At 37.9% G+C, this 27,445-nt stretch overlaps 1 protein-coding gene across 1 annotated transcript in view; it reads left to right on the top strand.

Annotated features, from left to right (window-relative positions):
- Positions 1-27,445, top strand: part of RAB10 (RAB10, member RAS oncogene family) — a 78,079-nt gene that overhangs the window by 43,475 nt on the left and 7,159 nt on the right. Inside the window, exons 2-5 of the mRNA XM_015064118.3 lie at positions 6,325-6,385; positions 21,246-21,384; positions 26,329-26,418; positions 26,924-27,025. Coding sequence (XP_014919604.1) covers positions 6,325-6,385; positions 21,246-21,384; positions 26,329-26,418; positions 26,924-27,025 — 392 coding nt within the window. The remainder of the gene's footprint in view (positions 1-6,324; positions 6,386-21,245; positions 21,385-26,328; positions 26,419-26,923; positions 27,026-27,445) is intronic.

Raw genomic sequence — 27,445 nt, 5'->3', positions numbered from 1 at the left:
AAAATTAATGTTTAGAGAGAGAGTGCATGCATGGGGGGAGAGGCAGAGAGAGAGGGAGACACAGAATCTGAAGCAGGTTCCAGGCTCTGAGCTGTCAGCACAGAGCCCGACATGGGACTCGAATCCACAAACCACGAGATCGTGTCGTGAGCTGAAGTTGGATGCTCAACTGACTGAGCCACCCAGGCCCCCCAATAAGAAGAGCTTTAGAGGAAATTTCTGCATTCTGCATTTTCACATCTGCATCCAGATAAGCTAATGGCTGTATTGGGAAGTGGTCTTTTCAAAACTTGTGCTATAATGGTAGAGCTAGAGCTAGGACTAAGAATCATGTTTCTTAAATTCCAGAAAAAGCTATATTCAAAGGATTGTAGGTATAGGATTCTTATTTCCTTTCCTGATGTGGTGAAAATACTTTATTTTCATTTGTTAAAAACCACAGATATTGATCGTTTACCTGTGAGCTGTTAAACTTTAGTTGTCTGGAGTTTATTATATTTCTTCCTACATTAAATACTATGTATTGGTGTGTCATCAGAAGCTAAGCTTTGGAAAACTGATATTTACAGTGGCTAGAAGTTGCAGTTAACTTTTCTTGCCACTGGATGGTGCTTCTGCAACATCATTAAGGCAAATATTTTGGCTGATACGTGTTTCTCACTTTCTGAGCAGCTGAAAATTGATAAAAGTTAGAGTGCAGGAAATTGAAATACTCGTTTGAGCTGGGTCCCAGGAATCTGTAAAAATAAGAGATTTCCTTTAGTGTGTTTTCGTATAAATACAACCTAAAAGAGAAACACTGGTTGGATCAAATCCTATGTTTGCTCTAGTCTGTGAAAATTTAGGAAATGATAGTGTTGCAGGAGAATCTGATTATTTCTCTTGGCAGAATCTTAAATTTTGTTTACTGTTTATTTATTTTTGAGAAAAGGAGAGAGAGCACGAGCAAGGAAGGGGCAGAGAGAGGGAGGGAGACATAGAGTCTGAAGCAGGATCCAGGCTCTGAGCTGTCAGCACAGTGAAGTTGGATGCTTAACTAGACTGAGCTACCAGGTGCTCCTCCTCCTGGCAGAATCTTAAAGGGTGATAATAGGTTTTCCTACCTTCTCTTGGCAGTTGAGCTACTTATTTTGCTCTAATTCCTAAATGTTATCAAAAGCTTTTCTACTCTATCTTAAGTTTTTCCACACTTAGGTGTGTATGTTTTGGGGAATGTAGAAACTACTTGATGGAGTGACAAAGGTATTTACTTGGAAAAAGTACACAGCTTCTTCAAAAAGTTGTGTTTGAAGGTGACTACCAGAGGCCGACTGGAAGGAAATGAGACTGCAGGGGTGGCTGAGGGCCATGGGAGGAATACAATGATCAAATTGAAGTGGTTAAGTAGTGGAGAGAACTTATTTGTAAGCGTCCGTCTGTTAACCCAGTTTTTATTTCTATTAAAGTTAGTAGAGCAGAATTTTAGAAGTCACAGTATTTCAAGGTCTGTGAGGACAGTAGCAACAATAGAGTTTTGCCCTGTGCCTACCTGTGTATTTCCTTTTCCAAGCATTTTATGACCTTTTTATCTGTTATTCAACACCATATTCCTTAGTCTTGGCTTTTAACTTTAAAAAAAAAAAAACACTCAAAAAGAAAAAACTAACATTAGAAATTCTCTCTTGTTACAGGAAATGAGAATCAATTATTCCAGACATTCCTGGTGCCTCTCTCTTCATCTTCTCAAATAGTTATAACACATGTTTTTTATTAACTGTTAAACCAAGTAGTGTACTATAATCACATTTCCTTTCTTGGATGATTTTTCTGTTTTTACTGTAATTTTCAGTTCCTTTATTATTACATTTGCTTAAATTTCAAGACACTGTACATACTTTATCCAAAATCGGCAACAGAATTGCCAAGCTCTCTGAATTTCTGCTTTTCATACAAATTCCATTAGTACCATTTATTCCCTTCCCTCTCTTAGTAGATATATTTCTTGGAATTTTCTTCTCATTTTATTCTGTCCTTTTATGTCCTCATTCGCTTCTGAACTGGTTGCTCTCTAGGCCAGTTTGAGCTCCCATTTACCTCACTCTTTGCTGGATTTCTTCCTGGTTTTGGCAAAGCAACCTCTCCTAGTAGTTGTCTTAGAAGAGATGCATGGGAGCTAACTCTTGAGATCTTTCATGCCTGGAAATGCATTATTTTACTCTCACTTGAGTTTTGACTGGAAAAAGGTTGAAAAAAATTTTTCTTTTTTTAAGTGGGGCTTAAACTTAGGTCCCTGAGGTCAAGAGTCACATGCTGTACCTACTGGGTCAGTTAGGTGCCCAGGTTGAAATATTTTTTAAAGACATTATCTTTCTGTATTCTAGTGTTGCTGTTGGCTGTTGAGAAGTAGAAGTTCAGAGTTGTCACTTCTGATTATTTAATATGGCTTAGTTTATGTGTGTGCAAGCTTTTATAATATCTTTCTTCCTGGTGTCTTGAAATTTCATGGTTATATTACTTGGTATAGATCCAATTTTTTTCATTATGCAAACATTTGGTGAGTCAGTCTAGAATAGATTCTTTTGCTTCTGTTAAGTTTTCATGCACCATTTTAAAAAATTTTTACTTAAATTCCAGTTAAAATACAGTGTAGTTTTAGTACAATATAGTGATTCAGCATTTCTGTATATCACCTGGTATTCATCACAAGTGCATGCCGTAATTCTCATCACACATTTAACACATATCCCCCCCCCCAACCATCAGTTCTCTATAGTTTAAAGAGTCTTCCTTGGTTTGCCACCCCCCCCACCTTTGCTCATTTGTTTTGTGTCTTAAATTCCACATATGAATGAAATCACATAGTATTCACTTAGCATAATTAATACTCTCTAGCTCCATCCATGTGGTTGCAAATGGCAAGATTTCATTCATTCGTATGGCTCAGCAATATTCCGTTACACACACACACACCACATTCCTTATACATCCATCATTCAGTGGACATTTGGGGTTTTTACATAATTTGGCTATTGTAGATAGTGCCGCTATAAACATTGGGGTGCATATATCCCTTCGAACTAGTAGTGCAGTTGCTGGATTGTAGGGTAGTTGTATTTTAACTTTCTGAGGAACCTCCATACTGTTTTCCAGAATGACCACACCGATTTGCATTTCCACCAGCAGTGCAAGAGAATTCTCCACACCCTAGCCAACACCTGTTGTTTCTTGTGTTGTTGATTTTAGCCACTCTGACAGGTATAAGGTGATATCTCATTGTAGTTTGATATGCATTTCCCTCATGATAAGTGATGTTGAGCATTTTTTCATGTGTTTGTTGGCTATCTCTATGTCTTTGGAAAAACGTGTGTTCACGTCTTATTTTTTAATTGGATTGTTTTTTGGGTGTTGAATTTTATAAGTTCTTTATATATTTTGAATACTAACCCTTTATCGGATATGTCATATGCAGATATCTTCTCCCATTCAATAGATTACCTTTTAGTTTTGTTGATCGTTTCCTTTGCTGTGCAGATTTCTTGCACAGTTTTTATTTTTTATTTTTAAAAATTTTTTAAATGTTTTCATTTTTGAGAGAGACAGAGACAGAGTGTGAGCAGGGGAGGGGCAGAGAGAGAGGGAGACACAGAATCTGAAGCAGAGGCTGGGGTCCAAATGTCAGCACAGAGCCCAATGTGGGGCTTGAATTCATGAACCGCAAGATTATGACCTGAGCTGAAGTTGGACGCTTAACCGATTGAGCCACCCAAGCGCCCTTTTGCACAGTTTTTAAATTATTATATTCTATGTGTCATTTTCTTTGTTCTTTCTTGAACTTCTGTTAGTTCAACATCAGACCTCCTGGTTTGATCTTCTAACTTGTCATATATCACATAAATTCCATTCTTGGTCATTTGGTTAATATTTTCTAGATCTCAGTTTTCTCTTGGTCTTTCTGTTGAATATATTATTTCTTCCACTTCCTTTTTTTTCCCCCTTAATTTTCAAGAGTTTTTCTGGTTCAAGTTCGTTTTCCTGCCCCCGCCCCCGCCACTCTTGTTCCGAGAAGATAAAAGGAACTATCTTTTCTCTTTCTCTGCATTGTCCCTGTTTCCTTCAGGTTCCCTATTTTGGTTTGCTTAGTTTTTAGTATCTCATTGAAACTTTCATCCTTTGTGTTTTGGCCTGAGGCTCAAAAAATCTGGATGCTAAGTGGACAGGTGTGGAGCTTGTCAAGTGGTAAGTTTCACCCTAATGCTGAAATAAAATAAATAAATATGTATATGTATGTATATGTGTGTATGTATATATATATTTTTTTTAATTTTTATTTTAATTTATTTTTTTCTTTGGTGCTCTAGTAGGGAAGAAGGGTAGAGGAGGAGAGAGAAAGAATCAGAGAATCTTAAGCAGGTTCCATGCTCAGCATAGAGCCCACCACGGGGCTTCATCCCAGAATCCTGGGATCACGACCTGAGCCAAAATCAAGAGTTGGACTCTCAATCAACTGAGCCACTGAGGCACCCATCTATATGTATCTTTTCTCGGGTATCATTTCACTTTCTCTAGAAAACATCATTTATCTCTTCATTCACATACTTTTTGAATGCCTGCTTTTATGTCAGGCTCTAGGTGCTGGGAATTTAACTGAATTAAATAGATAAAAATTCCTACCCTTGTGGATTTTATAGTTTTGCATAGGGAGACAGAAAATAAATAACAGGAATAAGTAAATATAGCATATTTAAGGGATTTTAAAAAAAGTAAGGAAGAAGGGTAGGGATTATTAATAGACAATGGACATGGGGTGGGGGACTTGGGAAAATGTTGCCACTTAGGAAAGGACAAGGGGAAGGAGCCATAATGGAGAAGAGTGGTCTAAGTTGGAAGAACAGTTATATGCAAAGTTCTTGAGGTGGGAATCTTTCTGACTTGTGTGTGGAACAATAAGGAAGCTGATCTAGTTAGCTAGATCAAAGAAAGATACAGAAAATTATGAGGACAGCATGGAATATGGGGGGGGGGTAGGCAGAATGTGTAGGGCCTTATGAAACATTTTAAGGACTTTTGCTTGAGTCTTAGTGAAAGATGGGATTTGCAGACAGGCAATAAACGGTTATCTCAAGTTTGGAATTCAGGAGAGAGGTCTGGGCTATGATATAAATTTGAGAGTTACCAGTGCGTATTTAGAATTTAAAGCCATGAAATCAGGGAAAATCACCATGGGAATGAGTAAAGATGGAAAAATTCACTTCGGTTTTTAGAAGAGTTCAGAGAGGCAAGGAGAAACTAGTAATGAAGATTGAAGAATGAATGGCCCAGAGGTAGGCGAGGAGAGTTTTTGTGCAGAAAAGAATGAAGAACTGCTTTAACCACTGCTAATTAGTTTGAGGATAGACAACATTGAGAGAGAGAGAAAAGAGAAACTCAAGGAGTCTAGGATGAGGTAGGTGACTTAAAACAGCCTAAAAATCTTAATTTTCCAATTGTACCTGGTTTCTGTCTCTCAAAAGATTTGGAGCTTTCAGACTGTGTCCTAATTTCACTTGTCTTTGGAGAAGTTTTCTGAAATAGTATTGGTTGTTAGGTTTGTTATAGGTTAATTAGCAAATTGCATGCCTAATTGGAATTGTTAGTCTTGTTCAGAGTCTCAGTAATTCCTAGAGAAACAAAAACATGGGCTGTAGACAAAGTCTGAGGTTTATAAATGCCAGGCACATCGCCCTTTTTTTTCTTTTGATTTGATTGTGGGAAACTCAACCCAAGCTGAAGATTTTGGTTGATTAAGGAATAGACAGATCTGGGAGATTTGTATTACTTTTGCCTCATGTATTTTGAAGCTCTGTGTTATAAGATGCATAACCATTTAGTATTTTTGCCTTCTTAATGAATTAACCCTTTTATCATTATGAAATGACCCTCTTTATCCCTGGTAGTAGGTTTTTGCTTTGCAAGCTAGTTAAGGCTATTTTTTTTCCCTAGTGGGAAACTTTTTTTTTTTTTTTTTTTTTTGCATTAAAAGGGGCACCTGACTGGCTAAGTCGTGAGTTCAGGCCCCACTTGGGTGTGGAGCTTAGTTTAAAAAAATTAGATATTTTAAAATTTACCTTTTCATTTCTTTATTGTAAAAACTCTTTTTATATAGCTGTTTCTTCTGCCATGTTGGATCTTGTATTACTCAAGTTTAAAATTCAATAATTTGTTCAGAATATGCATACTTAGAGGCTATCAAGAGCCAAACAGACACAAATTTTAAAAGTGTATTTTTATTTTTACTCCCAGTTAATTTTGGGAGAGCCAAGTTCAGAGCCATAGATATAATTTACCTTTTTTTCTTCTGTGTTGTAGGAATAGACTTTAAGATCAAAACAGTTGAATTACAAGGAAAGAAGATCAAGCTACAGATATGGTAAGTGATGCTAATTTACCTACTTTATAAATAGAATACCAAGTTCCTGAAGGATTGGCAGTGAAATCCTTCCTTGTCACCTGTTTAGTTTCTGTGAGACTTTCCTTTGTTAAGCCAGCAATCAGGACACCTTCTTTCAGTAAAGTAAAAAAAAAATTATTGACATAGAGCACCTGATGGCTCAGTCAGGAGAGCATGTGACTCTTGGTCTCAAAGTCATGTGTACAAGCCCCATGTTGGGTGTAGAGATTACTTTAAAAATAAATGGGTGCCTGGGTGGCTCAATCGGTTCAGTGTCAGACTTTTGATTTTGGCTCAGGTCATGATCTCTCACGGTCATGAACTTGAGCCCCATGTCCTCTGGCTCTGTGCTGGGTGTGGAGCCGCTTAAGAGTCTTTCTCCCTCTTCTTCTGTCCCTCCTCTACTTGTGCTCTCTTTCAGAAAAATAAAAGAGAAAAAAAAATATATTGACATGGACTTTGGAGTCCATGAGATCTGGCTGGATGTTTTACCTTTTCCACTTGCTCTTTGAACCTTGAGCAAGTTACATAACACTGTGAGGCTGTTATGTCTTCATACATAAAATAGAAATAATACCACTTATCTCAAAACATTGTTCTAAGGATTATATGAAATAATCTGTGTAGAGCCTTTATTTAGCACCATACTTTGCTCACACTCAATAACGAAAAGTTAATATCCTTTCATTGCTTTGAGACTCTTAAGCTAGAAGATTTCCTTTAATGTGTTTATCACTTTTTTTTTTTTAAAGATTATTTCTTTATTGTTGAGACAGAGAGAGCACAAGCAGGGGAGGGGCAGAGATGGAGAGAGAGAATCCCAAGCAGGCTCTGCACTATCTGCACAGAGCCCAATGACGGGCTGTATCCCACGAACTGGGAGATCATGAGCCAAACGAACAGTCTGATGCTTAACTGACTGCACAACCCAGGCGCCCCTATAACTTTTTAATTAGTTTATGTAGGGTTTGCCCCATAGAAATAAAATGAAATTCTTTAAATTTGTATTCAAGTCTGAATCGTAGACTTTACAATTAGAATAGCAGTATTGTGTGGTGAATATTAAGTGTTTTACATGTATGTATTAACCTATTAAATACTCGAAATGACCTTGCAAGATGTGTTATTCCATTTTTTAAACAGCCTTGTTGAGGTATAACAGTTTATATAACAATAAACTGCACATATTTAAAGTATACAGTTTGGTTAGTTTTGACATATATATATATAAATCTGTGAAACCGTCACCACAGTCAAGGTAATGAACAAATCCATCACCTTAAGCCTCTTTGTAATCTCTTCTTCCTCCCAGTTCCTGGTCCCCAAGTAACCGTTCTTTTGGTTTCTGTCACTGTAGACCAGTTTCCATTTTCTAGTAGCGTATATAAATACAATCATATAATGTCTTTTTTTTCCCTCATCTTTTTTTGGGAGGGAGGTCTGGCTTCTTTTACTCAGTATAATTAATTATTTTGAGAATTGTGAATGATTTTATGTGTATCAATAAGTTCATTACTTTTTATTGCTGAGTAGTATTCCATTGTTACATCGTAAGTGGGTTATTCACCACAAAGCTGCTACAAATCTTTGTGTAGGTAAATATTTTCTTTTCTCTTGGGTTATCCCTGTTTTACAGATAATGAAATGGACAAATTTTGAAATAACTTAGCCAAGATCTTTAGCATGTAAATGGTAGAGCAGGGATGCATTACATGCTCAGAATGTAAGGTCGAGAGTAACACTCTTTAATTTTTTTTAATGTTTATTTTTGAGAGAGAGAGTGCGAGCGGGGTAGGGACAGAACGAGAAGGAGACACACAGTCCGAAGCAGGCTCCAGGCTCTGAACTGTCAGCACAGAGCCCAACGCGAGGCGAGGCTCAAACTCACAAACCATGAGATCATGACCTGAGCCAAAGTCAGATGCTTAACCAACTGAGCCACCCAGGTGCCCCTAAAATGTAGGCATTTTATTAAAGATTTTCTTTGACACACGGTCCACCTGATGATCACTGATTTTTTTCTTTACTTTGGGAAATAACTCAGGAAAGGAACTGTGCCTCATACTCTGTTTCCTTATAATTAAAGCTGATCTCAAGGGAAAGGTTGTCAGTTATTCTCAATTTCAACCAACTCCCTCCCCAACCCCCTTTTTTATCACCAGTGCCTTATCCCTGCAGCATTGACCCTACAGGGTAATCTAATGTGTGTTCCAAGCTCCTCTTAGGCTCTGCCACACTGATTGGCTTTCCTCTCAACTGCATCTCCTCTGTATACACCTTAAACTCATACTGTTCAAACTTTTTGGCGGTAACAGATATATTTTACATTGTGACTCTGTGACTCAATATATATGTACATGTGTGTGTGAGTGTATGTACAATGGACACAAAAGTGCACACACCACTATTTTAGGATACAGTTTTCTCTATATAATACAAAAAACCTTTGCCCTACTAAATTTGCCCTGTTCCTCCTATACTCTCTGTCTTCCACAGACTTTCCCTTCTGTTTCTTGTCCTGTGACTTTAAAATATTTTTTCTCCCTGTCATTTTAGTTTTTGTAGCATCTAGAAGTAAACAGTAACAACTAACACTTGCTTTTTTAAAAAGAGAGCCTTCCCAGAACACTTTGTTTTGCAACAGTAATTAATCTAGAAAAGATTTCTACTGTACCTATAAATCTCAAGTATGACACAGAAATGGTAACATTTCTAATTTAGAATTGTTTGATTTTAGACATTATTAATATAACCGTTTTTGGGTAAAAGCACCTTAAAAGGAAAATTGCATTTAGTCTAGGTTTTCATATATAAAACGGACCGCTTTTAATTTGAAATATCCATTTTCCAATAAAGATTAGGAATGAGTGGTTAAAATTTGAGGTTGATGGTTTTTAAGAGGTTAGCATTGTATTGGCTGATTCTGTTTCCTTGGTTTTGAAAGTTTGCATGCTGACAATCCAAGGAGAAGGCTCCAAGTTAAGAGATCTGGGATATGCCACAAAATTCAAGAAGGCTTTTAGCATGAAAAACCCATTGTTCATAATTCAAAATGCTATCTTCAACGTTAAATGCTTTGCTTCCAGTTCCTAAAAAAAGCACAGTGATCTTTATCTGTCTCTAGTTTGAATGAATATTTTCAGATTCTTGTTTCAGCATGAAAAATTTCTGTGCTTTGATTGAATATTGATTTGGGAAACTTTTCTTCAGTCTGTGCTAAAGATTTATTTTTCTTTACTTGAATGATCTTCACTTCTCGTCTTATTTCTAGGGGTCTTTTAGTGTATCTGTTGCCTAAGGGTGGAGATGTGTGTCACCCTGGCCACGGCATGTATGAGTAGGCCTGAAATTAGTTTGTTTGGCTGATAGAGAAGCAGCTGTGGCTATTTATTTATTTAATAAGATTTTTTAATGTTTATTTTTGAGAGAGAGAGAGAGAGACAGAGCATGCGTGGGGGAGGGGCAGAGAGAGAGAGAGAGAGAGAGAGAGAGAGAGAGAGAGAGAGACAGACAAAGTATCCAAAGCAGGCTCCAGGCTCTGGGCTGTAAGCACAGAACCTGATGCGGGGCTTGAACCCACAAACCATGAGATCATGACTTGAGCTGAAGTTGGCAGCTGTGGCTTTTTAAATCCCAGATCTCTAGAAATTCCACCACAGTATCTATCTACATTTTCCATAGAGTTGTAGGTCTTGCCAGGAAAATGGCCATAGTGAAGTATTTCAAATTTGCCTTTCCTTGTTTTGTTTCATTTTGTTCTGTTTTGAAGGGAGGGTGGTCAGAAATGTTTGTTACTATTGGCATCTGTATCTTGTATTTTCAATTTAACATCAGCATAGTAACCAGAAATCAATAGTGTCACTTTGTAGAATTAACCATTTATCTATGTAAGGGAGTCATCTTTGATTCTTCTCATTCCCTTAATCCCAACATCCTTTTTGGTAAGCTCTATGATTCAATCTTATAATGTCTAGAATTCAAATACAATTTGCCATCTCCATTGTTAACCCCCACCCTCACCCCCGGTCCAAGCCACCATTACTACTTCTTTGAGCCACTGCAATAAGTAGGCTCTTAATATCCTAACAGGTTCTTATTTCCCCCTTTTGCCGCCTTCTCTTTTGCCTTTTCCCACATAACAACCAGAGTAATCTTTTTTCCAAATACAATCAAATCTAGATCATGGTTTTTATTCCTTCCCCATTTATAACCATTTTGAGTTTCATTGCATTGCATTTCAATTTTTTTTTTTTAATGTTTATTTCTTTTTGAGACAGAGAGAGACAGAGTGAGCTAGGAAGGGGCAGAGGGAGACAGAGACAGAGTGAGCTAGGAAGGGGCAGAGGGAGAGGGAGACACAGAATCTGAAGCAGGCTCCAGGCTCTCAGCTGTGAGCACAGAGCCCGACGCGGGGCTCGAACTCAACTAACTGAGAGATTGTGACCTGAGCCGAAGTCGGACGCTTAACGGACTGAGCCACCCAGGCGCCCCGTTTCATTGCATTTCAAATGAAAGTCTAAATTCCAAATCCAAATTCTTTACCACAGTTAACAAAGTGGGCCTCTTTATCAGTTTGTGTTCTCTTGTGTAAATATAGTCTCTACCCCCAGCTGATCTCCTTTCAATTGCATGGACATGGCAAGTTCTTTTTCAATTTGGGACCTTGGTACATGCCTTGTAGATCTCCCTTAAACAACCCCACCTCCACACCCCCACCTGTGGCTAGATTGAACATTCTGAAGTACCATGTTATTCCAGAAGCTTCCCATGTCATCAGAAATAAAAACTGAAAATGTCAGATTGTTAGTACTGGTTCTGACCTCATCTCTCACCATCTTTGCTCCAACAGTGTGGCCATTTTCTCTCCCTTGAGCATGCCAAGCGTGTTTCCTGTCTTAGGGCCTTTGTACTGCTTTAACTGTTCTTCAGCTTGGAATGCTTTTTATCAGATCTTTGTCCTGCTGCCTTCTCTTATTCAGATCTCAGCTCCACGTTCTCTGAGGTAGGCCTTGCATGATGCCGAGCTAAAGTAGCCCAGTCCTTCAGGCAGTGTCACATGTATCTTAATTTATTTTTATCATAGTATGTTTTTAGTATCTAAAGTTACCGTATTTTTTTTTTAAATTTTTTAAACATTTTTTAATTTTATTTTTGAGACAGAGACAGAGCATGAACGGGGGAGGGGCAGAGAGAGAGGGAGACACAGAATCAGAAGCAGGCTCCAGGCTCTGGGCCATCAGCCCAGAGCCTGACGCGGGGCTCGAACTCACGGACCGCAAGATCGTGACCTGAGCCGAAGTCGGACGCTCAACCGACTGAGCCACCCAGGTGCCCCTAAAGTTACCATATTTTTAAAAAGTGTCCATTATTTCCCCCCCTTTGAGGGTGGGGATTCTTTCTGTCTGATTTGTGGTTATTGTGATGACCATCTAGAACAGAGCCTGGCAAATACTGATGCTCAGTAATTATTTGGTGACTAAATGACTTTGTTTGGTTGACCTCTGTTCATACTTCCCACTCCCCTTAAGCATCAGGGACCTCCCTGATCATTCTATCTAGGTTACTTCTTCCTTCCCCCATACCTCATTCTTCATCTCTCCACCCTATTTACCTTGTTAGCATCTATCATAATATGGGAGTATATATTTATTTGTTTCTTTCCCATTGGAATGTAAGCTCTGCAAGGCCAAGTTTCAGACTTTTTTCTTAAATGAAGATAAACATTAAAACTCATATTTTTGAGTAGAGAAATTGCATATCTATGAGGAAATCCAGGTCTTGCTAAAATAAAACTTAGTGTGAGACGCCTGGCTGGCTCCGTTGGTGGAGACTCTTGATCTTGGGGTTGTAAGTTTAAGCCCTGTGTTGGGTGTAGAGATTACTTAAAAATAAAATCTTTAAAAAAAATAAAAAATGAAATAAATAAAATCTTTAAAAACAAAAAACACTTCAGTGAGAAATTTGACATCTAATTTACAGAGCAAGAAAAAACCTCATTATGTTACCAAAAACACAAAGTTATGAAATTTGGGGTCTCTTCTTTGCAGAGCAGATTGATGTTGTCTCTGGCTTGTTCCAGTGCTGTCAGTGCCCAAACTAAAAATAACTGTCAGAATAGCAGCCAGGGTACACAGCTTCCTTGACCCTGCATGTGGGACTAACAAGGAAATAAGCTATTTTAGTTCCTAGGAACATATATCACTCCTTTTATAATATGTCAGTGGAGGGGGGAAATAGGATTGTCTTAGTTGTGTGTCTATTATTTTCTGTAAGGGAAGTTCTGTTGCCACTGGGTTGTAATTTTAGAAACCTTAAATGTAGGCTGAGAAAAACAATTATTTTTTAATTTTTTTTAATTTTATTTTTTATTTTTTAAAATTCACATCCAAATTAGTTAGCATATAGTGCAACACTGATTTCAGGAGTAGATTCCTTAGTGCCTCTTACCCATTTAGCCCATCCCCCCTCCCACAACCCCTCCAGTAACCCTCAGTTTGTTGTCCATGTTTATGAGTCTCTTCTGTTTTGTCCCCCTCCCTGTTTTTATATTATTTTTGTTTCCCTTCCCTTATGTTCATCTGTTTTGTCTCTTAAAGTCCTCATGAGTCAAGTCATATGATTTTTGTCTTTCTGTGACTAATTTCACTTAGCATAATACCCTCCAGTTCATTCCACGTAGTTGCAAATGGCAAGATTTCATTCTTTTTGATTGCCGAGTAATACTCCATTGTATCACACCATACCACATCTTCTTTATCCATTCATCTGTCGATGGACATTTCAGCTCTTTCCATACTTTGGCTATTGTTGACAGTGCTGCCATAAACATGGGGGTGCATGTGTCCCTTCGAAACACCACACCTGTATCCCATGGATAAATGCCTAGTAGTGCAATTGCTGGGTCATAGGGTAGTTCTATTGTTCATTTTTTGAGGAACCTCCATCCTGTTTTCCAGAGTGGCTGCACCAGCTTGCATTCCCGAGAAGAAAACCAAGTTGAGTGTTTTTTTTTTTTAAGTGTTTTATTTATTTTTGAGAGAGAGAGAGACAGAGAGACAGAGTACAAGTGGGGGAGGGGCAGAGAGAGGAAGACACAGAATCCATGAAGCAGGCTCCAGGCTCTGACCTGTCAGCACAGAGCCTGACATAGGGCTCAAACACATGAACCATGAGATCATGACCTGAGCCGAAGTCGGACGCTTAACCGACTGAGCCACCCAGGCAACCCCAAGTTGAGTGGTTTTGAAATAGGCTTAAAACCTGCATTATGGTACATAGAAATATATTGTGAGTACATACAATGTTTAATTGCTTTTCAGATATTTAATACCTGGCTTTGCTTATTGGAGTCAACCTGCTGTCTTTAATCTTGGGTGTATGTATGTGTGCATGCAAGCCTAAAAATACTTTGGGCAATGAATAAGCAGCTGTGGCTTTTTTTAGCCCTGGCAGAGGCTCATCAGTTAGCTTAGGGGTAGTGAGCAAGGACTGTTTCTGGTTTGAAATAAATGATTGCTTGCCTTAACAATTGGTAGGGGCTGGTAAGAGTATCCAGGCACGGCTCAGAAAAAAGGTAATTGGAAATCAAGGAGCTGAGGAGCCAGATCATCATGTGGGGTGAATACAGTCATGTTGGGAAGTATAAATATATGGCATGTGTAAATGCAAATGAAAATGGGATATAGAAAGCCTTAAAAAAAAAAAAAAAAAGACTTCGCAGGGAAAGCATATAAAGAGGGAAGAAAGGTTCTTGGGTGTAAGAGATTTGGAAAGGTGGAGGAGACCAAAGAGCCGATGGGAGTAGAATGCCATGGATCAAAACAGAAACTTAGCTCTGAATCTAAATAGTGATTACTCTCTTTTCAGAGGGGCCATTAATATTTCAGTATCTATTATATTGACATTTTGTATCTAACCAGTATTATACCTCCTAAGTGCCGTTAATTTAGATTTAGCTAAGTAGTTTATTTTGCAGTGTATTCTTTCTTGGTAGAGAATGTAGTTATAGATTTGACACCGAAATGGGTGTATAATTTGCTAGTTTTGTAACGTGAATGGTTTTCATTGTTGAAGAAGAATGATAGAGTTGGGGGTGGCTGTTCATAGTGAGGTGCTGTAGAAATCTCTTAAATTGTTATTATGACAAAAAATGAAGTAAAAGTTTTCCATGCCTCCTGTACCAAAGCTAGTAGGCACTACTGAGTGAGTACATTTCCATACTGGATTTTAGCTAGGAGACTTTAACTCCTCTTCCAGGGTATACAATTATTAGTTGATTTATACTTTTTAGCAGTTCAGAAAAGAGCTAAACTATTTCTAATGTGTTGAAACAAAATTTTTGTGGTTTTTTCCCCCATGAAATCATAAATTATGCCTGATTGCAGGTACCTTGTGACTAAATAGGATTAATAAAAGATAAAACAAGAATTTGGAATTGGGGAAAATGGAAGATATAAATACATGATCTCTAAAGGACAACTTCTTTTGCTATGCTTAATTTGTAAAACTTAACCTAGAAACTTCTTAGGGGCCAAGGCAAAAAAAAGGGGCGGGGGGACTGGGAAGGGGGGCTTTCCACAATAGATTGCATTACTCTTTTCAGAAATAATATGAAGAATGGGGAAAAAATAGATCAGAAAAAAAAGAATACATTTTCATAAAGCTCCTTCCTGTGGTGATTTTTAATAAATTAACACATTAAAAGGTAGTGGTGATAAAAACTGTGGTCTAAGAATGTGAATAAACATGTAAATACAAATACATATGTGTGCCTGTATGTGTGTGTAGTCTTTACCAGTCTAACCTGATGTAAGAATACGACCTGGAAGAACTGGTAGTGTGTCTCTTGGATGTTTTTTCTTAAATGACAGTTCTGTTGACAGTTTTTTGGTGTTGCATTACCTCCTACCTCTGCTTCTGCGCACACATCCCCTTTCAACACAGTAAATAGAATGATTCTTTGTAAACCCCGGTTAGATTACTTCTTTTTGTAAAACCCTCCAGTAGACTTCCCATCTCAGAGGAAAAGCTGAAGTCCTGTTGACCTCTTTACTCTTCCCCAACCATGTGTCAGGACTTTTGTACTTGTTCTTCCCATCTTCTTGGAACACTGTGATGCCCTGATACTTCCTCTTTCCCTTCACCTTCTCACCGAAGCCTTCCCTCACCACCCTGTTTAAGATTTTACTTGATTGCACCATCTCCAGCATTAGCCCCTATTCTCTTTACTTTTTGTGTTCTTGGTACTTGAAGATACATAGTTCTAGGAATTACGATTTATTTGTTTGTTATCTGCCCCCAGGAGCATATAAACTTCATTAAAGCAGGAGTTTTTGTTCTGTTTACAGCTTTCTCTCCAGTGCCTAGAAGCGTGTCTGGCATGTACTGTTTGTTCAATAAATACCTACAGAATGAATAAATGGGATTTTATATTATTTTAAAGGGCAGATCCATGTACTTTGAGATGAGATGGGCAAGTGACAGACCTGAAATTCTTTCTTCTGAAAATTGAAAAGTCCAGCCAGGTTGTCTTTAACTTGGCTAAATAAAAAATCATCTCATTTTATCTTTATACAGAAATAGGTTTCAGGGAAAGCCAGGGATTTCCTTGTGAAGCAGTTTTGAGTACAGCTTAAACACTGACACTCTAACTTGAGAGAGCATCTGCAGAGATGGTGTTGACTTGGGACAATCACAAAATGACATTATTGCATCTTTGTATATTTTTATACTACGGATTGCTTTGAGGTTATCTATAACACATACACAAATAAATTATGGAATTTTACTGTAGTTGTTTCTTTTAGTTGTGAATGAAAAAACAAAGATCCAGAAGGGTTGCAGTACCTTCAAGTTCACCCACCTGGAAGGATTAGAACCTGAGGATAAACTTGGATCTGACTCCAAACCCATGTTCTCTGTTTGTTCTTGTATAATGGTTAGCACACAGTAGACAGTCAGTACATATTTGAGTTGATGGATAGATGGATAGAGGGCAGATGTACGAACACTGTAATTGTACACCAGGATTGAGCGTAAGGAATATTGATGTATTGGTAGTTGTGTTCTATTTATGGCTACACATATTTTTAGGCATATAAGCATTATTTTTAAATATTAAAAAAAAAATTTTTTTTTAATGTTTATTTCTTTTTGAGAGAGACAGAGACAGAATGCGAGTAGATTAGAGGGCAGAGAGAGAGGGAGACACAGAATCTGAAGCAGGCTCCAGGCTCTGACTGTCAGCACAGAGCCCGATGCGGGGCTCGAACTCATGAGCTGCGAGATCATGACCTGAGCTGAAGTCAGACACTGAACCGACTGAGCCACCCAGGCACCCCTAAAAATATTTTTAATGTTTTTTATTTTCGAGAGAGAGAGAGAAGGGGAGGGGCAGAGAGAGGACAGAGGTTCCGAAGCGGGCTCTGTGTTGACCGCAGAGAGCCTGATGCCCAGCTTGAACTCATGAACCACGAGATCGTGACCTGAGCTGAAGTCAGACACTTAACCGACTGAGCCACCCAGGTACTTCTGAGCATTATTTTAAAAATACATTTTTTAAGGATTATATAACTGAATTAGAGTGGCTTGATTGTAAAATAATGAAGAATGCAAGATAGGATTCTAAAGTACTGACTCATTAACATTTGAATGCTTGTTCTCCCGTGTAAAGACCATGGATTCTGCGATGAACAAGACAAATCTGATGGAACTTAAATTTTAGAGGACATGGGAGACAGTAAAGAAATAAATGTGTAATAAGTTTTTTACAGTGAAATGAAGTAGGGAGTCGGAATGGAGAGAGACTGGATGACTATTTAAATTGGGCGGCTGGAGAAAAAGCTTCATTGTTAAGGTGACGGTTCAGATGTGAACATGAGGAGCCAGTGAGGCTGTGGGAACAGCTAGTAGTTTTCAAGTGAAAGCAAGCTTGTGAATTTGGTGACGTTAAAAAAAAAACGTGAGACCAACAAGCTCAAATTATTAAATAAAACAAAAACAAAAAAACACGGCTCTAGCTTTGAAGGAAAGGAATATATCAAAATATGGGGGGCTGGAGAAAAGAACAAGTCCTGTAACCCTTTGAAAGCCTCGAGATAAGGTTTTGAAACTGGTTCTGGTTATAATGAATTGGAAATTTTGTTGTGTTTTTTAGCCTAGTAATCTTTTGTGTTTGTTTTGTGATAGCTTTATTGAGATAAGACTTAATTCATGTACCATGTAACTCATCCATTTTAAAAGTGTACACTTAGTTTTTTAGTGTATTTACAATGTATATATTCACCATCATCACAATTTTAGAACATGTGTATATTCCAAAAAAGAAACTGCCCATCCTGCCCAAACCCTTCAGCCAGGGCAACCACTAAATGTCTGTGGATTTTCCTGTTGTGAACATTTCATATTAATGGAATCATACACTATCTGGTCTTTTGTTTCTGATTTCTTTCACTTAACATAATGGTATCAGTTATCAAGTTTCACCCATGTTGTAAGCAGATAATCAGTACTTTATTCTGTTTTGTGGCTGAATAATATTCCATTCTCTGACTAGATCACATTTTATTTATCCATCAATTATCGGACATTTAGATTGTTTCTACTTTTTGGCTATTAAGAATAATGTTGTTATGAACATCCGTGTATGAGTTTTTGTGTGGGCATATGTTTTCATTTCTCTTGGGTATGTACCAAGAAGTAGAATTGCAGAATCATATGGTAGCTGTATGTTGCACATTTTGAGGAACCGCCAGACTATTTTGCACAGTGGCAGCATTAGTTTAAAGAAGATCACTCTGGCTACTATGTGGGGACTGTCAGCCTGTGTATCTCTGAATGTTAGAATGCTAGCCAGAGAAACTGAGAATGAGCAGCCAGTGCCATAGAGCTAAGAGCAGAAATAGGTGGTGTCAGAAGAGTCATGAGAATAAAATGTTTTAATTTTTTTTTTTCAACGTTTATTTATTTTTGGGACAGAGAGAGACAGAGCATGAACGGGGGAGGGGCAGAGAGAGAGGGAGACACAGAATCGGAAACAGGCTCCAGGCTCTGAGCCATCAGCCCAGAGCCTGACGCGGGGCTCGAACTCACGGACTGCGAGATCGTGACCTGGCTGAAGTCGGATGCTTAACCGACTGCGCCACCCAGGCGCCCCAAGAATAAAATGTTTTAAAATGAGAAGGTGGTCAATTTTATGGCATCCTGATGAATGGTTAAAATATACAAAAAGGAACTAAATCCTGGATTTAGCTATCAGTGGTTTCTGGAGACCTTTTGAAGAAGAGCAGAACCTTGCTGGGGAGATTTTTTTTTTTTTTTTTTTTTTAGATCTAGATAAGCTGGTTTTAAACTTTTTAAGATTTTTTTTTAACATTTATTTATTTTTGAGAGACAGAAACAGAGTATGAGCGGGGAGGGGCAGAGAGAGAGGGAGACACAGAATCTGAAGCAGGCTCCAGGCTCTGAGCTGTCAGCCCAGAGCCTGACGTGGGGCTCAAACTCGCGAACTGTGAGATCATGACCTGAGCTGAAGTCGGACGCTCAACTCACTGAGCCACCCAGGCACCCCAGGTTTCAAAATTTGAAACTTTTGCTCTACAAAAGACCCTGTCAAGAGAATTAAAAAACTGGGTACAGAACCCTAAACATGCGACAGTTTAAAAAAATAAAATAAGCAATCTAATTAGAAAATGCGCAGAAAACAAGAACAGCATTTCACCAGAGGGGGTACATGGATGGCAAATAATTACATGAAAAAATGTTCACCATCATTAGCCATAGAGAAATGCAAATTAAAATGATGAGGTATCACTCGCAACCTATTTATTAGATTAAAAAATAGAGCGACAACACCAAATGCTGATGGATGCAGAGAATGGATGTGTTATGTTACATTGCTAGTCAAGATATAAAGTGGTGTAGCCACTCTCGAAAAGTTTGGCAGTTTCTTATAAAGTTAAACATATACTTATCATATGGCTCAGCAGTCACATTCCTGGATATTCATCCCACAGAAAAGAAAACTTAATTTCCACACAAGAACTTATACGGAAGTATTCATGGCCCTTTATTTGTAATGGCCCAAAACTGGAAGCAACCCAAATGTCCTTCCATGGATGAGTGATTAGACATATTGTGATATGTCCATACCATGGAATACTATTCAGTAATAGCACAGAACAGATTATAATACAACAGATTGTATTATATGCAACAACGTGGGTGGATCTCAAAGAGATTTATGGTTAAAAAAAGTGAAAAACGACCATTTCAAAAGGTTGTATGCAGCATGATTACATTTATATAACATTCTGGAAATGACAAAATTATAGAGACGGAAAACATAATTGGCCAGGGTGTAGGACTATAGGAGATGGAAAGGTGATGCAACAATTTTCTATCTTGTTTCTGGTGGTGATTACACGTATCTATACATGTGATACAATTGCAGAGAACTAATACATGCATGTGCGCATGCATGTTAAAAAAAAAACTCTAAATAAGGTCATTTGATTATACCAATGTAACTTTCTTGGTTTTGCTTTTGTGAGATGGTGTATGATGTTACCATTGGGGAGAGCTGGGTGAAGGATACACAAGAATACATTTTTGTAACTTCCAGTGAGCCTGTAATTATTTTAAAAAGAAAGTTCACTGGGGAGGGGAACAGAAATGTGATGTTAGTTGAAGAGATGTAGGGTTGAGAGTGCGTTTTTTTGTTTTAATTTTACTTTTTTACGAAAGATAAGGGGCCCACCTGGTGGCTCAGTTAGTTGGTTGAGCGTCTGACTCTTGATTTCAGCTCAGGTCATGATCTCAACAGTTTGTGGGTTTGACCCTCGTGTCAGGCTCTGTGCTCATAGTGTGGAGCTTGCTTGGGATTCCCTCTCTCTTTGTCTTCTCCTGCCCGTGCTTTCTCTCAAAATAAATAAAGTTTAAATAAAACTTTAAACAAAAAGAGAGGGGGCACCTGGGTAGCTCAGTTGGTTGTGTCTGAAACTTGATTTTGGCTCAGGTCATCTCACAGTTCGTGAGTTCAAGCTCCACATTGGGGAGCTGTGCTGACAGCATGGAGCCTGCTTGGGATATTCTCTCTCTCTCTCTCTCTCTCTCTCTCTCTCTCTCTCTCTCTCTCTCTCTCTCTGCCCCTCCCCTGCTCAGCCTCTGCCCCTCCCCCCCCCTTAAATAAAATGAACTTTAAAAGATAGGGGATACTAAAGCATGTATGTATGCTGATGAGAATGATCTATAAAAGGAAGAAATAGGTGATGCAAATAAGGGGGAAATTACAGGAGCAAAATATAGATCTTAGATCTCTGACATGAAAGAACTGAAAAATACTATTTACATATTTCCATCTTGTTAACTTAAAAATGAAGTTATCTTTATAACATTTTGTAAATGATTCTAAATGGGTAAATGTGGCTGTACTACGGTGTAGTCCTTTAATGTTCTAAACATTCCACATGCTTTTGTATTATATTATGGAACTAGATCACTGAATAAAACAGAATTTTAAGAGTTTTTATTACACTTGCTGGTGTTCATATTAAAGTAATTTCCCAAGAGTTTTACATGTCATTCTTCTACTGTTTTCCCTTCCAGATTTTCATCCAGTATAGGTAGGTCATTAAATTCTTTAACTAAAAAAAAGTTATATATTTATTCTTAAGAATAAACCAGAATTATTAACATCTAAGAATTAAATGAGTGGTTCAGTTTTGCTTTGTGGCATATAATGGATTTTTGTGTTTTTCTTACCAAACCATTCTGTTTTGCCCTTTATCTAGAATGTAGTAATATCAAAATGCTCAATACAAATTATTGCTGTTTATTTCAGGGATACGGCAGGCCAGGAACGATTTCACACCATCACAACCTCCTACTACAGAGGAGCAATGGGTATCATGCTAGTATATGACATCACCAATGGTAAAAGTTTTGAAAACATCAGCAAATGGCTTAGAAACATAGATGAGGTAAGACCTAGAAATTGTATAAACCCCTTATAAAGACACATTTTTGTGTTAATAAATATTCTAATTGATGTTTAGTATATAATGTACTGTCTTTATTAGTTATTTCTCCTTTTTAAAGGTTAATGTTGTATTTTGCCTACCTTTGTCTTAAAGTTTTGGGTCTGTCTAGAACCCTGTCCAAGGCAGTTACTAACTTACCCAAAACCTTTATGCAGCCATCTTCTAAGATGGCCCCACATAGAAGCTACCAGTGGTTTTACACAGCTCTCTCTAAATGAATTATTTCTCAGTGAATTTTTATTGAATGAATGAATGAATTACTACCTTTTTCAGTAGTAATTTAAAAACAATAGAAAGGTCATATCACTTCTAGACATTTTGAAAGATACAGAGTAGTAATGTGTTAAAAACCTAACCAAGAAAATAGAACCATACCATTGCATGTGAACATGTGAGTTTTTATAAGGTAAAATATGTGTCAAAGCATGTCTGCTTCTGTGCTGCAGCATAGGTAGCTTCTTGTTGAAATTATTTTTCATGTCTTAGTGCTGCCTTCTAGACTTTTAATTTCATTAAGACTAATAACTCTTTAAAGCATTTTTGGCTAGGTACATGAAGATCAAGGCTTAAGCCAGCATTAGACACAAGATCATGGTATCTTCAATGGTACCAGTCCTAACAGCTCATTACTACCTTTTCCATCGCTACAATAAATCTTCAAGGAGAAGCCTGTTAGTATTTAATAATCGGTTAACAGTTCACAGATTTTTGACACAAAAGGCTCCATTTTCGATTTAGCCTTTATTTTATGATTCAGCCAAGTAGCATGTGTAGTAGGAGCAGTTTATAAAGAGACTGTGCAGTGTTGTTCTAACAGCAACCAGTTTTCTGAATTCTGTGACATGAACTGGATGTCCTACAGTTCAGTGCCATTCTGGCTCCACAAGTTTAAGGACTCAGTCACACAAGACTGCCCTTCCTTCAAATGTTAAATCCTGGTTCCCCAGGCTACCCTCACTTCTCTCTGACTTGGCTACAAATTTGGGAGTTCCTAGGACCCACTTTTGGCTCAGTAGTTGGCTAGGATGTCTCACAGAACTCAAGAAAGTGCTGTATTTACATTTATTATTTTATTATAAAGGATACAGTACAGGAACAGCTAAATGGAAGTGATGCATAGGCATATAGGTATTGGGGTTCGGGAACAGTGCTTCCAAGCCGTCTCTGGACATGGCACCCTCTGGGTATTTTGATTTGTTCAACCTGGAAGGTGCCGTAACTTCATTGTTTCAGAGTTTAATCCAGGTTTTACTGTATAGGCATGGTTACTTAAATCAGTGACCTCTGGTAATTGAACTTAATCTCTAGTCCCTTCTCCTCATGGGAGATAGGGGAGTGGCTGAAGTTCCAATTCCTTAATTACATGTTTGGTTCCTCTGGTGACCACCTTCCATTGTGAAGCTCTGTAGGCACCCTCTGCCCTAGTCTTCATTAGCATAAACTTAGATAAGCAGAAAGGGCATTGTTACAAATAACAAAAGACAATCTGTCACTCTGGAAATTAGGAGTATTGTGACAGGGGAGAAGGACCAAATATGTTTTTTATTATATTACAGCCTTACATACTTAACTAAGGCTGGATGGCTTAAGTTTCCCAACATGAGAGTTACGATACATAACTGACATATATAAGCCATCTAAGATATTGGTGGGAGCATCTTGATGGCTCAGTCTGTTAAGCATCTGACTCTTGAGACTTGATTTCCGCTCAGGTCATGATCTCTCAGTTCTTGAGATTGAGCCCTGTGTTGGGCTCTGCACTGACAGCACAGAGCCTGCTTGGGATTCTCTGTCTCCTTCTTTCTCTGCCCCTCCACTGCTCATTCTCTCTCTCAAAATAAATATACATTTTTTTTTTTAAAGCAGTTCTTATCTCAAAGAAGAATGGTGCTGCCTAATTTTCACTTTTTTGTAGAAATTAAAGCTTTAACTAAATGAAAAGAAGCTGAACTGATCCAACAACATTTTTATTTTTTTAAGGAAACTTAAAAAAAATTTTTTTTTAATGTTTATTTTTGTGTGAGAGAGAAAGAGATACATAGCATGAGCAGGGGAGGGGCAGAGAGAGAGGGGTAAACACAGAATCTGAAGTAGGTTCCAAGCTCTGAGCTGTCAGCCTGGAGCCGGATGCGGGGCTCGAACTCATGAACGGTGAGATCATGACCTGCGCCCAAGTCAGACGCTCAATCAACTGAGCCACGCAGGCATCCCGATCCAACAACATTTTCTAAAGGATTATATATCATGATCAAGAGGAATTTACTTAGGAATGCAAAGGTGGTTTAATACAAGAAATCAATCAGTATAGGGGCACCTGGGTGGCTCAGTTGGTTTAAGCATCTGATTTTGTCTCAGGTCATGATCTCACGGTTTGGTTTCTGAGTTCAAGCCTCTTGTTGATCTCTGCACTTACAGTGCGGAGTCTGCTTGAGATTTTCTCTCTTTCTCCCCCCTCCCCCCACTCTCTCTCTCTCAAAATAAAATAAACTTAAAAAAGAAATCAATCAGTGTAATATACCATATTGATAGGAGGCAGAGAACCAGCACCCTTTCATGATAAAAGCACTCCACAAACTAGAAATAGGAGAGAACCTCCTTAGCTTAATAAAAGATGTCTGTGGGGTGCCTGGGTGGCTCAGTTGGTTAGGCGACCAGCTTTGGCTCAGGTCATGATCTCACAGTTCGTGGGTTTGAGCCCTGCGTGGGGCTCTGTGCTGACAGCTGAGACCTTGGAGCCTGCTTCAGATTCTGTGTCTCCCCCTCTCTCTGCCCCTCCCCAGCTCACACTGTGTGTCTCTCTGTCTCTCAATAATAAATTAACAAAAATGATTAATAAAAAAAGATGTTTGTGAAAATCCCACAGCCAACATCATATCTGCCCCCTGCAACTAACAAAATGAGAAGTATGCCACCTGTAATTCTTAATTGTAGTGGAGGTTCTAGCCAGGGCAATTAGGCAGAGGAAAAAAAGGGGGCTCCCAGATTGGGAAGTAAAACTATATTTGTAAATAATGAGATTTTGTATATAGAAAATCCTAAGGAGTCCATACACATACACCAAAAAATAAAACTGTTAGAACCAATAAACACACTCAGTAAGCTTGGAGGAAATAAGATCAGTATACAAAAATCAGTTGTATTTCTATACACGAGCAGTGAAAAATCCAGAAGTGAAATTAAGGATATAATTGCATTTACAGTAGCATCAAAAAGAAGAAAAACAATAAATTAAAAAAACAAAAGAAAACTAGTTATGAAAAATGTAACCAGACATGTACAAGACTCAAATACTGAAAAAATGTTATAAGAAATTAAAGAAGATCTGAGTAATTGGAAACATACTTCGTGTTTATGAATTGGAAGATAAAATTCATATGGAAATGGAAGGGACCCAGAATAGCCAAACCCTCTTGATATAAGGAATGACATTTATGCTGAGACCTGAAGAAATGAGTACAAGTGACCCAGAAAAGAATGGGGCTAGTCAAAAAGAATGTGATGGGTTCGAATTTAAGACCAATGAAATCTCAAATTACTCCGTTATGTAGAAAACCTGTACCTTGGCTGCAGAGACATTCAGGGAAAGAAAGGTGTGTTGGGCCAAAGATAGATGATTTGCAAATACTTTTGGTATTCCGGGGTTGGTTGCCTTTTCACTCTGGTAGTGACCTTTGACACACACAAGTTTTTAATTTTGATGAAATATTAATTTGCCTATTTTTTCCTTTGTTGTCTATACTTTTGGTGTCGTATCCAAGAAACCATTAACAAATCCAGGGTCATAAAACTTGTTCCCCTGTATTTTCTTTTATGAGTTTTACAGTTTTAGGTCTTCTATTTAGGCCTTTGATCCACTTTGAATTTAGTTTTGTATATGGTGTAAGTTGCGGGTCCCAACTTCATTCTTTTGCTTATTGATATTTGGTATGCCCAACACTATTTGTTGAAAAGACTTCTTTCCCCCATTGAATGGGCTTGGTACTCTTGTCAGAGCACTTGTCAGATGCATGCAAGGGGTTATTTCTTGGCTCTGGATTCTGTTTTATTTGCGTATGTTTTTTTATGCCAGTGGCACACACTGTTTTGATTATTGTAGCTTTGTAATAAGTTTTGAAAGCAGGAAGTAAGTATGAATCTTCCAACTTTGTACTTTTTCAAGATCATTTTTGGCTGTTTAGGGTCCCTTGAGATTACATATGAATTTTAGGGATGGGTTTTTTCTATTTGTGCAAAAGATGTTACTAGGATTTCAGTGCTCTAGCAGTATAGCTTTTTTTTTTTTTTTTTTAATGTTTATTTTGCGAGAGAGAGCATGCGCAAGTAGGGGAGGGGCAAAGAGGGAGAGAGAATATCCCAAGCAGGCACTGTGCTGTCAGCACAGAGCCTAGAGCGGGGCTCAATCTCTCAGACCGTGGTGAGATCATGACTTGAGCTGAAGTCAAGAGTGACTGAGCCTCCCAGGCACCCTAGCAGTATAGCTTTTTGAGATTTTAAGGGCTCTATAGAATTTATAATTAAGGCTTCTACAGGGTAATACCTATTCTCCAAAATCATCATCCTTCTTGGATTTAGATTATGCATAAGAGATTCCAGTTTCAGATCTTTTGCCTAAATCTTCTCTTTTGGTGAGAATATATTAGAAACTATACAGCCTCTTATTGGGGGAAAATAATATTTGACAGCAATATTAGGGATTGTGTTTCTTTTTCTAAGTAATTTATGAATTTGTGTAGGCCTTAGCATGGGGATGATTTCAGGACGATTGCTTTAAAACTTTCAGATTATAAAAATGACACTGAAAATTGAGAAAAATAAAGTCATTTTTAGAGAATATTAAGCTATAATTGGTGGTAGTGTGTAAATTTAAAATGTTTTCCATTGTAGCATGCCAATGAAGATGTGGAAAGAATGTTACTAGGAAACAAATGTGATATGGATGATAAAAGAGTTGTACCTAAAGGAAAAGGAGAACAGGTAAAAAGCTCTGAATGAAACTAATATGCTTTCTTTGTAAAGATGGTATTGCTTTAGATTGGCTGGTACTGGTAATGGAGGATGCTGAGCTATTCACAATGTTTTATAAATGCTGTGGGAAACAATAGTTTATCCTTTGAGTGAATTTTTTCAGTGCATGTCCAACACGTATGGGAGAATCAAACCTGTGGTGGTAGTATTGTTAACCTTATTTAAATTACAAAGAGGTTCTCAATTTTTTAACTTCAGACTTTAAGTACCTCACTTAGGCTATCTGAAGTAAACTCCCGAAGTGAGAAGAGGATTCTTTTAGTATTTTTGTTTACTTATTTATTTTTGAAAGAACTTGACCATTTGAATCTTGACCCATCGAAATAACTTCGTTTTATATAACCTAGTAGAGACTGCCGCCTTTAGAATAATGTTTTTTCCTCCAGGATACTAACGTCAGCAGTCAGCACCCTATGCTTGATAATTTTATGGTGACATTTTGCTTCTGTTTTAGATTGCAAGGGAGCATGGTATTAGATTTTTTGAGACTAGTGCAAAAGCAAATATAAACATCGAAAAGGCTTTTCTCACATTAGCTGAAGATATCCTTCGAAAGGTAAGATCGTATTTTTTACTTTTGAGTTCTAAGGTGCCATTGTCACAATTGAGCATTTAGTCTTTTTTGAAGTACTAGATTAACATACAGAAATTAGTTTTGGGTGGTATTGTTCGTAACTGTTTACCTATCACCAACATCTAACCCTCCAAAGTGAAGTAGGACCTGGGGAGAACAGAGAGCCACTAGAAATCTGTGGCTTCTGGTCAGTGGTAACACTGTTCTGAACTCCCACACTGACTCTCAGGTCCCTAATTTCATGCTCCTTTTTTCAGCTTTTTGTCCGGTCCATGGTGTTGTGGCTCTTTTGTTTACTTTTGGACTCATTTCTCTTAATACATTCTTTGCATTTCCATAGGTAATTTCTTAAAATTTAAGCTAATGGTGATTTGTACAGAACCATTTTTTTTCTGTATAGTC

This window comes from Acinonyx jubatus, chromosome A3 (genome assembly GCF_027475565.1).
Source record: "Acinonyx jubatus isolate Ajub_Pintada_27869175 chromosome A3, VMU_Ajub_asm_v1.0, whole genome shotgun sequence".
Taxonomy (NCBI): domain Eukaryota; kingdom Metazoa; phylum Chordata; class Mammalia; order Carnivora; family Felidae; genus Acinonyx; species Acinonyx jubatus.
The sequence above is the reverse complement of the archived record's forward strand: the minus strand, read 5'-3'. Positions and strand labels throughout refer to the sequence as shown.